The sequence below is a fragment of the Sapajus apella genome, unplaced genomic scaffold, assembly GCF_009761245.1.
Source record: "Sapajus apella isolate SASKATOON/1434 unplaced genomic scaffold, GSC_monkey_1.0 scaffold116, whole genome shotgun sequence".
Taxonomy (NCBI): Eukaryota; Metazoa; Chordata; class Mammalia; order Primates; family Cebidae; genus Sapajus; species Sapajus apella.
In genome coordinates this window covers 2,146,152-2,162,576 of record NW_022437056.1, presented here as the reverse complement: position 1 = coordinate 2,162,576, position 16,425 = coordinate 2,146,152, and the positions used below count along the sequence as shown (strand labels likewise).

The 16,425-nt window shown below is 39.1% G+C and overlaps 1 protein-coding gene across 3 annotated transcripts in view; it reads left to right on the top strand.

The window, feature by feature from the left end:
* The window catches only part of CSMD1 (CUB and Sushi multiple domains 1), a 2,101,842-nt gene that overhangs the window by 1,585,992 nt on the left and 499,425 nt on the right, over window positions 1-16,425 (top strand). For all 3 annotated transcript variants that reach the window (XM_032260320.1, XM_032260321.1, XM_032260322.1), the window contains 2 exons: window positions 14,438-14,620; window positions 15,804-16,130. In XM_032260320.1, coding sequence (XP_032116211.1) covers window positions 14,438-14,620; window positions 15,804-16,130 — 510 coding nt within the window. The remainder of the gene's footprint in view (window positions 1-14,437; window positions 14,621-15,803; window positions 16,131-16,425) is intronic.

The window sequence follows — 16,425 nt, the reverse complement described above, 5'->3', positions numbered from 1 at the left end:
TAGGTGACTTCCACCATTCCAGTTGTGAGGAGAGTCAAGGCCGCTGAGGGCATATCCATTAACCACAAAGTATATGGCTATTCTGTGACTCAACAGTTTCACTCCTAAGTGTTCACCCAAGTGAAATAGAAACACATTTCTACACAAAGACCTGTGCTGAAACATTCATAAGACTTTCTTCATAATAGCCCCAAACTGGAAACAACCCAAATGCCCATCAGCTGGTGATAAGATAGACAAGTGGAAGCGAAGCCACACAGTGGAGAAGCACTGAGCAACAAACAGGTCGTAACTACTGATACCAGAAACCAAATAGATGAATCGCAGAGCCATTACAGTGAAAGAAACCACACACAAAAATGTATGTACCCTATGATTCCATCGATATGAAATTCTGGAAGAGGGAAAGTTGTGGTGACAGAAATCAGATAACTGGTTGCCAGGAAAGGGAGAAAGTTGACTGAAAATTGGTATGGAGGAAATGTTGGAGGAATGAGAAGGCTCTATAGCATGGTTTTGGTGTTGGATACATGACTATAAAGTTTACTGAAATTCATCAGATTAAAACTCGTCAAATTGTTCATTTAGACTTGGTAAAATTTGTGGTACCTAATTCATTCCGTAATTAAACTGATTCTTTAAAAATATTGCTGAACTGGGATGACTAACAAGTGAACCAAAAATAATTTCATCTGTTTACTATTTTTAGAAAATGTGTAGGACTGTACAGCTAGACTAACTGGTGCTGTGGTTTGAAGTTGTCCCCTGTAAAATTCAGGTGTTGCCAGTTTGATAGTACTAAGAGCTGGGGCCCTTGGTAAAGAGCTTAACAAAGAGAATCCGCCCCCTTCTGCCCTTCTCCTGCTACCTGAGGACACAGTGTCCCTCCCTCTGGAGGACACAGAATTCAAGGCACTATGTTGGAAGCAGAGAGCAGCTCTCGTCAGATACCAGCCTTGTTGCCAGTGCCTTTACCTTGGTCTTCCCAGCATCTAGAACCATGAGAAATATGTCTCTGCTCTTTATATGCTACCCAGTCTGTGGTATTCTGTTATCACAGTGCAAGGGGACTAAGACAGCGAAAAATACATAAAATCATTGGCATCAGAAAATGCATCAAAAATAGATTTGAAAGATTTATTTTCTTTCGCACTTGATTCCCAAAAGATGGAGCATGGTCTAGCCCTATGGTAACATGCTCTTTTTCAAAATTTGCTGTTTTGTCTTCTGTCTTCTGTTTTTTTTTTCTTAAAGATTTCTTTAGTAGTATACTTTTTAAAGTGCTTTCAAACAGACTCCTTTGTAAGAGTTACTGATAGGTACATGATATTTTTAAAAGATTCTTTCAGTAAGCATTTTGGGAACAGTGAGTGGAAAAACACATTCTAGAAAGTGGCCCCACAACCAACAATCTTGGTTCCTCTTTGAGATTTAACTTGTGGTTCATTTTTTCCAACTCCCTCAACAAACCCCAAATTGTTGACTGAATTTTGATGAGATCCCCAGAATTGTGTGCTATCAAGAATAGTGAATGGCTAAGTGTGACTCCAGCCTTTGAGGAAATTGCAGCCCCTTCACAGTGAGAGGCAACAATACTGAAAATAAGAGAAACAAAGTTCCAAAGGAATGAAACACTGGTGCAGAGTAGAGTGACCTTGGAGGTTTCATCCATCATCCAGTCATGGGAAGGGTGAATAGCTGTAGATGATAGAATCTACTCTAAGACCTCTGTAGATGCAGGCATGGCGGCTCACAACTGCAATCTCAGCACTTTGGGAGGCCAAACTGGGTGGATCACCTGAAGTCAGAAGTTTGAGACAAGACTGACCAATATGGTAAAATCCTTTCTTTACTAAAAATACAGAAATTGGCTGGGCATGGTGTCGTGCGCCTGCAGTCCCAGCTACTTGGAAAGCTGAGACAGGACAATTGCTCAGGAGGTGGAGTTTGCAGTGAGCTGAGATCATGCCACTGGACTCCAGCCTGGGTGACAGAGCAAGACTCTGTGTCAAATTAAATACATAAATAAATGATAAAATTAAATTAAAAAATAAATTTGTAGAGTCTATCATTGAGAAATTGGGGGCTTTTTTTAATCTTGGGGATTAAAACATGATAGTCAAACAGGCTAAATATTAACTCAAATGGTCTGATACTACTAGAGTCTACAAAATTGTTATTTTCTTAGTGAGAAGTCCTCTATTTTTAGTTTCGAGTAAATAAAATAATAATGAAGCCCTTGGTCAGGTAGAGAATGATGTTTATCTTTTGTTAATTACAACCTGTATTGTATGTAGTAACTGTCCATTATATGTGTGGCTCCCATCCTTCTCATCCTGCATCCAGATCTTTCCTTCTGGATAACCCCTGGCCAATCCCTGGGTCCAGTCCCTGAGGACCACCACCCTTTATACTTTTTATGGCTATACATTTTCCTCTACACTTGGTTTCAGTTGTCTTGTATTATGAGTTTAAGAAGAGAAACTGCCTACCAATTTCATAACATCTTAAAGATACAATTTGCATTTTTTCATACTAAAAATAAGCATAGAATCGGCAAATGAAGCTTTATTGTTTTCAGATACTGTGATAAAATGATCATTATCACTGTAAGACTTTGCACAGTTTTAGTGTCTTTTTTTATAATTTACAGCACAGAAGAAAACTACAAATAGGTATTAGTCTCTTTAGTATATGATAAATTCTGATTATTAGATAACCGGACAAAGAGAAACTAGAGTGATTATTCTCAATCATGGGAAGCATTTTTCTTATCTATCTATCTGTCTGTCTGTCTGTCTATCTATCTATCTATCTATCTATCTATCTATCTATCTATCTGTCTGTCTATCTATCATTTATGTATCGGAGTGTAAACATGAACCATTTTTATGTGTTTAAGGGATCTTTTCCATCTATGCACATAATGGTGAAAGTAATAGAAGGTTCAGAATCTTAGTACTCTATAACCTATGCCTAAAAGGAATCATTTCAAGCATGAGAAAGATATGGAGACCCAACATTTTACAATTTGACAAATTTTTAACCAAAACAATAGAAGACAATTAAAAACAACACTTACTTCTTTTTTCAAAATTAAAAATTTAAATTTTAAATTTGTTTTAAGTTTATAGAAAAGTTGCAAATGTAGGGCTGTTGGCCCCACAGGGTTGTGGGGTGACCCTTATGCTGTGTTGAGGTGCAGAATCTGAGAACTAAAGAGACAGGACACTGAAGAACTGGTGAAGAGCATCTGGACTTGGGGCACCACACAACCTGTGAGTGGAGATCAGCGACCCCCCAAATGCCCAGGAGCATCTGTATTTATTAGGTACAAGCTGGGGGCAGGGTCCTGAGTGAGGTAATCATCTATAGGCTTAGTAATAGGGCATACATGATCACGTGAAACACAAGCGAGGGGGCCACCCCATTATGTCACTTGGGCAGAGAGGTGAGCCATGTGCAGTAGGGGGCTGTGCCATGTGCAGTAGTAGAGGGTTGTGTACAGAAAAAGGGTCCACCCCCATTAGGTCACCAAGGCAAGGAGGTGGTTGTGTGCAACACGTGTCGTGCGCAACACTTCTTACCTGAGGGCTGGAGATTTCAAAGGATTTCTAATACAGGTATTGATCGACTTACAACCTATGCAACTTATGACCATTCGACTTTACGACCACAATCACTAGCCACAACTGCTCCGCGTCTGGCAGCACAAACGTTGTGCCCAGCTGGGCGTACGACAGTGCGGACCAGCTTCCGGCAGCACTACTATCTCCGCGTGCGTGTAGCCTACTCAACTTACAACCAAATCGTGTTACGACCGGTCTGTTGGAACCAATCGTGGTCGTAAGTCGAGCACTAGCTGTAGAAGGATATTGTAAGCCAATGCAATGGATGCCGACAGACTTGTGCTCTTCTCTTAAGATATTTACGGGAGGATGATTTGAGCTAGCACAGAGGGGAGAAAAGACTGACCAGGTGTACAGCTACCAAGAGTAGTCACACCAGAGGGGTTCTCCTCCCTTGGTTATTTCCAGGATCTCAGGCCTGAGGCCTCCTTTCCACAGGAACTGGATGCAAGGTACTACAACTCGTTTTTCAGGAGGAGAGGCTCTTGCTCCAAGCCTGTCATACAGCGTATGCCCTTTCAGGCAGGGATGCCACCGCCTGGGTCTTTGGTTCTTGTCCTGGTCTGGCTGTTCTCCCATGTACTGCTTCTGTTCTGTGACTGCTCTAGGCATTTCCCCTACTAAGAACTACTATATGGTTATATAGAAGGATTCTATAAATCAGCACTGAATGTGTCAGTACAGCTCCGAATATGGTACCTATATGATTATATAGAAAGATTATATGGAACTAAGTATGCTGGATATAAGTATTAAGTATGATTGTATAAGCTAGATATATGTAAGCAGTAAGTTATACTTGAGGCACTAATTCTATAAACTAGTATATGATTATATATAAAGGATTATAGAAAGGAAATAGCTGAGTAATAACACTGTAAGATATTCTTCAGGCACTAATTGTACCTGGGGTCTGGACAGTTCTCCTTCCTCGGTGCCCATGGGGGGTGTTACCCACAGCAAAGATAGTACAGAGCATTTCTGTCCACCCACAGCTAGTTTCCCTATTGTTAATATTTTATATTCCTAGGTACATTAATCATAACATGGAAACATCATTAACTGAAGGTCAGACTTTATTCAAATTTCCATGGCTTTTTAAAAATTAGTCTAATGTCCTCTTCCTGTCCCGGGAATTACCCAGATCTACCCTGAGTTAATTGTCCTGCCTCACCTGGTCCCTCTCAGTTGTTACTGCCTTTCCTTGGTTTGATGACCTTGGGCATTTTGAGGAGTGCTGGTTGGTATTGTGTAGACTGTTCCTCAGGTGGTATTGACCTGATGCTTTTCTCGTGGTTAGATGAGTTATACGTTTCTTGAGAAATACCATAGAATAGCTGCTATTTTAAGGACTTTTATCAAATGATTTTGGGGACTGAGTTTGGCATTCCTTAAGTTGAATGATTTCCCTACTAATGAAATTAAAAGTAATATCAATGACAATATTAGTAATAGCAAAGAGATAGAACTTAATATACATCAGGCATTACTTAAGCACTTTGCATTGAATCTTCATGCATTGGCTCTTTATGGGGGTTATTATTAACCATGATTAGATAAACAGGTACTTCAGACAACTCACAGGAAGTCACATAGATTATGCATGTTACTGAGATTTGACCTAAAATAGGATCTATTTCTAGAGTCCATGTTTCTCACTTTGCTATTCTGCTTCCAGACTATGAGGTAGAAGTAGCAGGGAAATAAAATAATTTATGAAAAACTGTATTGATGGAGATTATGTCTTTCAATGAATCTGGATATGCAGATTTTTTTTCTTGAGATGTTGACTATTTGGTATTCAATAAGAACATGTGATATTTCTTAGAAACTTGTAGGTGACTAAACTAATCTGAATTATTTCTCCACTTTTTTTTCTATTTGTTTGTTTGTCAATCCTGTTGATAAAAGGAGTCATGAATCTATAGCAGTTGACCAGATATGGGATTTTCCAGATTCCAGAATTTCCTATAGCTGAGGGTTACTTGAATATCCTCCTCCCAATATGCAATCACAAATACATATAGTTTTTTATTAAAAATCAATATATGTGCCTGTTTAAAATTAAAAATATGTGTGTATTTTTATTACTTGGAAGCAGAAATTCTAGATTAGTGCATTTTTATCCCTATTTTGTTCACCTGGCATCATCTGATGATCAGGACCTTCATCCTTCATTTTAAATTATTCATTTTGGAAACAACAGTGGAGTTAGTTTTATTTTTAAAGTTCACAGTGAACCTGAACTTGAGAATAAAGCTGGAGCATCTGGTTGGTGCAGATTGTAAGACTAATAGGATCCCTCTGTGAGGATGACCACTTAGGCACCGAAATGTGTCACTTGCTAAAGCAGAAATTTGAGTTCCTGCTGAGTTAAGAATTAGAGGACAGCACAGCTCGTGTCATCATTGGGAAGCCTCGACCTCCACGAGGTTTATCACTGGCGTTTCAGCCTTAAATGATGGCAACATACACAGCAGAGCATTAAATATTGGCATGCCTTGAGTATAATATAAATTAAAATAACGCTATAGCAAAATGATTTACCAGAACTAAATGCCTGCTAATTCATTCTGGAAAGTAAAATTGCGTTATTCATACCTGTCATTTATTCTGAGGTGCTTTTCTCTACTAGCTTAGCTCTTGTATTCTTTTTCTGTGTCTTTCAAATAAATCTATAATATCAAAAATGAAAAAAATACATCCTTTAAAATGACTTATTCTTCTCATTTCCTCATATGGTCTGGCATTTGTTTGTGGAATCCCGTGTGTCTGTCTGATCCCCAATCTGGAAATTCACTGAAGGTGCCCTGTGATGTGGAAGTATATTTCTCTTGCTCTGCTGCGGGGCAGTGGGGTCACTGGAATGCCTGTATCTCATTATCTTGCAGGTTATGGCAGACAGACCCCTTGAGCTGAGACACAGGACAGTGTTGGATCTGAATCTTACACTCAAAATCAATCCTCTTTTATACCCAAATCAGGTTACTAGATGAGCGGGACTGTCAGGGAATTTGACCAAATAAGTATGACCCCATGATTGTAGATGACCAATACGTTGAATAAAATTGTTGTTTTCTCAGTAAGTGCTCTCTGAGGCCCAGCCTCATAGTTTTCTAGGCAGTACCAAAAACAAAATTCTGAATTCCAACAGCAGTGATAAATAATTTGGACAGTGCTATAAATGAGTTTGAAGATGTATACTCTTATAGTCTCCATGAGACAAGAGAGATGAGTTGGGGAGACAGTTCGTTGCTGTGTTTACTTATAGCCTGAATTTCCAGAGTCGAGCGTTTCATGCTGAGGCCACAAGAGGGAAAGAAAAACACAGCAGGCGTAATTCCGCCTCATCTTAGCTTTTAACTGCACCTTTGAAATCATCTCATTTTTGTTTTAACCAAACAAAGCACACTTGTATGATAAGCAAATACAGTCTTTCATGTACACAACAGAATTTCCCCAGAACACCATAATTAAGCACAATTACACATCAGTTTAACAAGCAAGGCCGCTGCAACAGCAATCTGCTAGTTTCTGGGTCTATGTTACTGATAGTGATGGACAAGTACATGGACACTGGAGGCTCCGCATCTGTCCAGGTGCCAGGCTGTGCTGTGTTGTGCGGTTTTCAGTCATGCCAGGAGCATGTGCCACATCCAAACCGTGTAGAAACCTTCTGACACTCCATCCAAAACCAGAATCAGTAGATTCCCATTCATTTGCTGCAATCTTGTTTCCCAAAGATGATGAAAATAAATCAATTATTTTAGAGATTTCTGAGTGAAAGCCTCAGGGAAAATAAATGAGAATTAATCTAAGAGCGGGCACAATGTGATAACTTGCACAAGAGACTGTTGCTTTTAGTCACTCTCTCTTCAACCAGTAAATGGAAGCATGTACTGATTTTTGGGCCATTTTAATCTGTTAGCACTTACCACATGGAGTAGTTACGGTTGCCCTGGAACACACATTATTTATTCTAGCTTGTGTTTAAATTTTTTAAGCCCTAAGCAGAATACAGATGGCAGTCAAATAGCACATGAGGAAAAAGCTAGACATACAAGCTAGGCCACATTGCTTTAATATGAGTAAACATATAAGAAGTTGTGTAAATATCTTACACAGGTGATAAGAGGTTTGGTCTCCTATTTGGGGAAATAAAAAGTTAGCTGTCTAAAAGCTAAACATTTCGCACTATTTTTAAGAAATGTTTCCTGAACAGCTATAGCTGAGTGGTTTCTGCAGAATATTAATTGCAATCCAGTGGCAACCCATATGGAATTTAAAGGTCCCTCTTATGGAATGTCATCATAGTACATCAATTCTGCGATAACTTGAAGAATCTAAATGAACTCTTCATGGTAACAAAGACTGCAGCAGCCGAGTCTATTTCATATGTCAAACAGAAATTTTATTACCCTGTCTAGAATAAATTTGCACAACTATAGGAGCAGAACGTGGTATGATTTAAACTCTTGGTAAATCGTTCTCACTAAAATTCAGGGATATTAGCTTATATAATCCAATAGTCATCTACTGAGATTTAGAGAAGTTGTTCTTCATATACATGACTATGGGTGAACATAATTTTAGAATTTAGTTTTATTCATTGAGTGCCTTTTTACAAAGAATTTTCACAAGTGGTTTTGGAGGGGAAGAGAAAGAACCTGATCAAGCTGTCATTCGTGGATTTCTCATCTACTTGTTGAGACAGGTCACAGAGAACAAGGAACACACAGCAGTGTAGATTGAGCGAGTTCTACTCTAGCTGTCTAGTATACGTGCACAGCCCTGCCCTGCCTGACCTGCCATCATCACGAGAGACAGTGTTAACAGAGGATTGACCGCAGCAAAATCTGAAGGACCAGGGAATTTCCTGGTCATGTTTCCATGTAGCCCCTGGGACACTCATGGTTGACTGCATAAAAGAAAACAAGCAAGAATGCTAACTATGCTTCTGAAGGCACAATTATGTCTTATTCCTTTCTACTTTGTTCTCAACCCTTTTTGAAATTCAAGTATATACCAAATACGTTCTTATGTAGAAATTGGATGTTTGAAACTCCATGGTAGGCCCACCTACAGTGAGTCGAGATCACGCCACAGCTTGGGCAGCAGAGCAAGGCTCCATCTCAAATAAATAAATGCAACATATAAATAAGTCCAAGAGGACTATTATACAACATGATGACTGTGGTTAATAATAATATGTTATGTTCTTAAAAACTGATAAGAGTATAGATGTTCTCAAGAAAAACATAAAAAAGTATGTAAGGTAATGCGTATATTAATTAGCTTCAGTTAGCCATTATGATATGTTTACATATTTCAAACTAACATGTTGTAGATGATCAGTATATACAATTTTTACTTGTCAATTAAAATATAAAGAAATGTGAATGAGAATAAAAATTACTAAATTGCAAAGTTTAATAAGAACAATGATTTTGAAAAGCATCTGTTGTGTGTTGACTCCTGGAATAGGTGCTGTAGATTTAACAGTCACCAAGAAAGACCCTCCCAAGGCTTACAGTAAAGCACAAAAAAATAAATAAAATGCAGAGTGACAAGTCTTGCAGCAGAAAAGAGTGGTTTTAGAGACACGTAGGATACGGGCCATCCCCGAGCAAGTGCGGACTGCATTAGAATATCAACAATGCATGGATTCAGTGAGACAACAGAGGAAAGAGTGGACTAAATATTTACAGCAGGTGTGAAGGCTGAAGAGGGGTACTAAAAGAGACCATAGTATGCCTGGATTGTGAAATGCCAGGAAAGATGTCATGAAATAAGAACCAGGGGAAGACAGCAATGTTCACATCACACAGGGCTTCCTGAGTCCTAGATAGGATCCGGACTAAGAATAAAGTTGGTCACCAGAGAACTTTCAAGCAAGGTAGGGTCACCCTTAGGATCGGAATTTGGGACATTATTTTGGCTGCAGCACAAGAAATGGGATGCAGCGTGGGGAGCAGTGAGATGATCCCAACAGCATCAATGATGGCAAATGAGGGTAGACAGTGAAGGGTGAAAACCTGAACAAGACGCAACATGGCATGTCTGGGAAGACAGCTAGAACGACAGACACCATTTCTGTATGATGTATTTTGGGGAAGAGAGAGACGTGTGACTGTATTTGTAATTGGACTATGTAAGCTTATTGGAATGATCCTAAAACAATATTTTCCTTAGGCCCCTTCATTATCAAATCTTATTTCTAGTTCAATAATTTGGAAGAGATATTTTGAATAGCATTTTATTATTATTATTTTGCTTTAGAGGCATCAGTATTTTAATTGATATTAAACCATAGTGTTTGTTTCTCTTCTTTTTTTTTATTCTTCTTCTTTTTTTAATGGAGTCTTGCCCTGTCACTCAGGCTGAAGTGCCATGTCGCAATCTTGACTCACTGCAACCTCCACCTCCCTGGTTGAAGCAGTTATCCTGCTTCAGCCTCCACAGTAGCTGGGATTACAGGCCTGCACCACCACACCCAGCTAATTTTTCTATTTTTAGTAGAGATAGGGTTTCACCATGTTAGCCAGGCTGGTCTCCAACTCATGACCTGAGCTGACCCTCCCACCTCGGCCTTCCAAAGTGCTGGGATTACAGGTGTGAGCTGCCACGTCCAGCCATAGTTTTTGTTTCTAAGAAAACAAGTCAAAGTCATCTCTGGCATCTTATGTTTGATTATACAGAGTCCAGGCATGGTGGCTGATGCCTGTAATTCCAGCAGTTTGAGGGGTTGAGGAGGGTGGATCATGAGGTCAATAGATCGAGACCATCCTGGCCAACATGGTGAAAGCCCGTCTCTACTAAAAATACAAAAATTAGCTGGGCGTGGTGGCACGTGCCTGTCGTGCCAGCTCCTCAGGAGGCTGAGGCGAAAGAATTGCTTGAACCCAGGAGGTGGAGGTTGCAGTGAGCCAAGATTGCTCCACTGCACTCCAGCCTGGTGACAGAGCAAGACTCCATCTCAAAACAAAAACAAAAACAAAAAAGAATAACATTGGGAGACCGAGGCGGGTGGATCTCGAGGTCAAGAGATCGAGACCATCCTGATTATACAGAGAAGGAGGTTTGATACACATAGCATATCAATGTTAATAGTATCTTACTCATTTTCTACTCTACTTGAAGTTGACAAGACCCTCAAATAAAATTCTAAAACCTGTGTGAATCTTCTCACCATAATTTGGAGGCAGAAGTGCCACTCAGTGCGTAAGAGATCAAGAAGGCAAAATACTGCAAAGTAATTCCCCCAAATGAAGCATCACTGGCATAATCATGAAACTTGCTTACATTTCTTCTACAACTAAAGAACAAAAGTTAGGTGAAATACACAAACGTCCTGATTTTGGACTGTGCTACTTTGATAGTTACTAATCAGTGCCTAATGCCTGATAAGGGATGTGTCCAACACAGGTTCTCCGTGGCCAGCAGTAGCCATACCTCAGGATAAACAAATGCCAGCCTCTTTGTTGGGACCGGGGAACCACAGGACTCTCCTGACCCTCAGCATGGAAAGCAGAAAGACCCTCACCCTCATTCCATTTCTGAGACTCCTGCACAGTAGAGCTCCCTGCCTTAATTAATATAAAAATAGTATCCAAAAATGTCATAATTTATTTGACTCTATGGAGAAATTGTAAACTTTATCATCACAGAGACAGAATGAAACGTTTAAGGTTTGCTGATAATCATAGCAATAATGATCTTTCCAGTGCTATATGGCAAGTATTTTCCATGAATTTCATTCTTTAATTCTCATGGCCACCCTTTGAGGTAGGAAAGAGGAGGCTCATAATGTGAACACTGAGCCTTGATGAGACTAAATTTATCACAGTGGCCCAGCAAACGCTGGGGATTCAAAACCGAATCTGGTGCCTGGTCCTGTGCCAGGACTCTGGGTTTACAGCTCAGCTTCCCAGCAGAGAGCACACATCAAACAAGAGCCCTTTTTGTTATAAACCATGCAGGGTTCGGAATTAACTTTGTCAATTTCAGTGACACATGCTCGTTCAAGGAATCCCAGTCATTAAATTTAGGTAAATCCATTCCCAGCCCTGTTCAACTCACGTTCAACAACTTAAACTCTAAAAACTATCTTCAAGTAAAAGTGTTCTCTGTAGTTTTCTTTGGCTTGTTTTGCATTAGGAATATTTCACTTTCATAGACCTGACCCTGTAAGGATTATCTTTGCTTGGTAGCCTGAGGTGTGAAGCATACATTGAACCTCAACCAATTACCTGCATTTTGTGTGCGTGCTATGCTTGGTAGCCTGAGGTGTGAAGCATACATTGAACCTCAACCAAATACCTGCATTTTGTGTGCGTGCTATTCTCCTTCGGAGAAAGTGGTGATATCCTATGTATTTAATGTCTTGATACTAGTGTGATAATGTATGCAAACTTTACTTCTTTGGCATTCCCAGACACTGAGAGGTAAAGTTTCTCCTCTAGAATGCAACATATCTGACTTAACCTCTGAGTGTTTCTATATCCCTAATGGCAGACCTTCAAACCATCCAGAAATTCAGTTCTGAGTCACTTCTACAAACTTTCCAAAAACTGACAGCTTAATTAGAAAGTGCTTAGGTTATGAAAAATATACTTGCATACACATGTTTATAGCAGCACAATTCACAATTGCAAAAGTGTGAACTAACCCAAATGCCCATCAATGAGTAGATAAAGAAACTGTGGTATACATATACAATGGAATACTACTCAATTGTAATAGGGAAAGAGTTAATGGCATTCACAGCAACCTTTGTGGGATTGGAGACTATTATTCTAACTTAAGTAACTTAGGAATGGAAAACCAAACATTGTCTGTTCTCACTCATAAGTGGGAGCTAAGCTGTAAGGATGCAAAGGCACAAGAATGATACAGTAGACCTTGGGGACTCAGAGAAAGGGTGGGAAGGGGATGAGGGATAGAAAGCTACACATTGGGTTCACATATACTGCTCGGGTGATGAGTGCACCAAAATCTTACAAAGTATCACTAAAGAACTTATTCTTGTAACCAAATACCATCTGTTCCCCCAAAACCTATGTAAATTTTTTTTAAAAAAGAAGTAGATTATGAAAACAACGACAACAAAATGACAGAAATTGGAACTTGCTCTTGGCCCCTGCAAGTTAATGAAGTGCAAGCCCACAAACAATTCTAACAGTAAAACCAATGCATTTTGGGGATACGTGTCCAGAGAAACCACCCTGAACTTGCTGGAACTCATTTTTCTCCTGCTTCTGCTCTTCCAGTGCTGCAGAGGAATCTTTTAAACCTGTAATCACATGACACCAGGTCTCCTCCAAAGCCCTGCAATGCCTTCTTCCTGCATCATTCGGCACCATCAGGAAGCCCCACAGGCAGGGCCTCCCTCACTCTCCATGCCGCCTCTGTACATTTGCCCGTCACTGCCCTGCCAAGCACACTGGGATCACAACTCTTTCTCAAAGGGCTGATTCCCATCTTGCTTCAGGGCGTTTTCTTCACTGCCTCCTCCTCTGTCCATCTCTCTGTACCCTACTGTCTTGTCTTAAATTACTCATCATCAAATCTCTTTCATTTTTGGGAGCATCACTTGAGCCCAGGAGTTGGAGGTTGCAGCAAGCTATGATCACATCACTGCACTCCAGCCTGGACAACAGCATGAGACCCTGTCTCAAAAAAAATTAATTTAAAAAATTTTTCTCCATAAAACATAAACCCTGTATTAGTCTGTTTTACAGTCCTAATAAAGGTATACCCAAGACTGGGCAATTTACAAAATATAAAGGTTCAATGGACTTACAGTTCCACATGGCTGGGGAGGCCTCACAATCATGGCAGAAGGCAAGGAGGAGCAAGTCATGTCTTACATGGATGGCAACTGGCAAAGAGGCAGAACTTGGATATAGCAACTCCCCCTTATAAAGCCATCAGATCTCATGAGACTTAATCACTATTATGAAAACAGCACAGGAAAAGACCTGCCCCCATGATCAATTACCTCCTACTCAATACCTCCCATAGCACATGGGAATTCAAAATGAGAATTGGGTGGGGACACAGAGATTTTGTCTCATTTATTCACTACGCCCATTACCTAGAAGATGGCCTGACACACAGTGGCTCTCAGAAAAGATCTTTTAAATGAATAAACAGATAACATATTTTAATGAAACATTCCATGTAGTTAACATTTGAGACAGATCAACATTTAAAATATATTAGAGATTTGGTGTATTTGGATGCATATTTTATTACAGTGGTGTTTTAATGAAAGATTGATTCTGAATGTTTTGTTTTCCTCTGTGGACCAAATAGTTATTCATTCTGTTTCATAAATGACTGTTAACATTCATTTTAGGGAAAGAATATTCAAATAGATTCTATTTAAATATTCAGTGGGGAATGAAGAAACTTAATTGTATTGTTTATAGCAAAAAGCACATAGTTGAAAACAAAACTAGTATTTGCATTTTAGGAGTAGGAATTGCAGACGAAAGATCAGACATATCCAGAAGATGCTCCAATTAATTGCAGCATTTGTGTTGTCAGTATATCTGTGTAGCCATGTGTATCCCTTAAAAGATAACAAAGTAAATACCTTTCTCTTCAGTTGAAATTACATTCTATTTTTGGCTTTTGAAATTAAATATTAGATCAATTTAATATCCTTTTGAAACTATTTACAAAAATAATGTGTAGTTCAGCATAAAAGAAGTCACATGTTCACTTTCTAAATTGTACAGATAAAAATATTCCTTGTATTTTTTTTTTTTTTTTTAAGCGTTCATTTGCTTTTCCATTTTCAGAAATTGAAAAGGGAGGGTGTGGGGATCCTGGAATCCCCGCCTACGGGAAGCGGATGGGCAGCAGTTTCCTCCATGGAGATACACTCACCTTTGAATGCCCAGCAGCCTTTGAGTTGGTGGGGGAGAGAGTTATCACCTGTCAGCAGAACAATCAGTGGTCTGGCAACAAGCCCAGCTGTGTATGTGAGTATTGTGCCTTGACCTGGACTCTCTCCTGTCCTGCAAGGGCCTTGCAAGGGGGTAAAAGGAGAAAGACACAGACCACCCTTTTAGGGAGGGCAGCTCTCAGAATAGCTCAGGGTGCTTCCTTTACCAGAAACATGCAAGGACATCCTCAAACATCAACTTGCCTGCTTTCTTCATTTAATAAAAACTAATTTATAGTTTTATTACATGTACTAGATAAAACATACCTGAACGTTTCCTACCAAAAAGGTCATCACATATAGCACTGTTTCCATCAAAAGCTGATGATCTGCTGTATCAGACATCAACAGGGTCCTCAGTGACTTAATAATGCTGTATAACAGTTTGATGCAGTTGTTCACCAATGTGAGCATGGGTGGTGTTACTGGTTTGAAATTCAGTTGAAGAGCTGTCCTCTTCCTCTTAAGAATGCTATTTTAACTAGTAGAAAATACTTCTCAGCCAGTTTTAAAGAAATAATTTTTTTATTTGTCAATAAATACAGCAATGGCTGAAGAGTATGTATGAAACTATGTGGAATAAGAAGCAAAAATGTACTCTAGAGATAAATCCAACAGTTGCTCCTTCCAAAAAATTTTATATATATATATGTGTGTATGTGTGTAATTTTGTGTACACATTCTTAAAAGTAAATTTTCCAAAATATGTTTATATTATCCAACTAGAACATGATCTGCTGTTTTCAAGTTACTTATTTATTCATCTTTACCCTGTAACTAATAAAATTTTAAAAACTGGAGAAATGCACTTACAGAAAAATGTAAAGTATAAATTATAAAGTTATCATGGAAGAGCAGGCTGAATTGTTCCTATGATGGAGGCATATACTTTTTCACATTAATGAAGGCGGAAAATTATAAGTAGAAGTTATAATACTTGGCACACGTTTTTGGTCAACTTGAAAGGGTCATTTTTGAACCAAACTTATGCTTGATTATGTATAGGTTCTGGTTGTGCTCTATAAGATAATGAAATATTCAACTTACAAATTAGGAAAGAAGAAAACATTATGGTTCAGAATTATTAATATTAAAATAGTTGGATCATCATAGCTGTTTGCAGGCATACATTGCCTTTCCGGATTCTTAGCCATCTGTTTCACCTGGCAGTTCTTTGGATATGTGCCAAAATGTTTGAAAATATATTTGCATCTTCACAGTTTCATGTTTCTTCAACTTTACGGCATCATCTGGGATCATTCTCTCACCAAATTATCCAGAGGAATATGGAAACAACATGAACTGTGTCTGGTTGATTATCTCGGAGCCAGGAAGTCGAATTCACCTCATCTTTAATGATTTTGATGTAGAGCCTCAGTTTGACTTTCTTGCGGTCAAGGATGATGGCATTTCTGACATAACTGTCCTGGGTACCTTTTCTGGCAATGAAGTGCCTTCCCAGCTGGCCAGCAGTGGGCATGTAGTTCGCTTGGAATTTCAGTCTGACCATTCCACTACTGGCAGAGGGTTCAACATCACTTACACTAGTAAGTATGCCCACACAGTCAACACATCTAAGTTCCCATTTTACTTACATGTTCTTATTTTTCTTATATGTATGTGAAGTTGCATTTCAAGGCTAGTATTTCAAAGGTTTTATAATCACCATTAAAATGAGAGTAGCAGAATTATATAGTGTTATCCTGAAAACTTAAATACATCACTGTATTTATATTGGTGGCTTGGTTACTCCTAAACTAAGGAACTGGATCTCTTCTCTCTTTCATCTCCTACATCTCTTTCTCTCTTGTTTTCCATTTATCCATCCATTCACTTATCTAT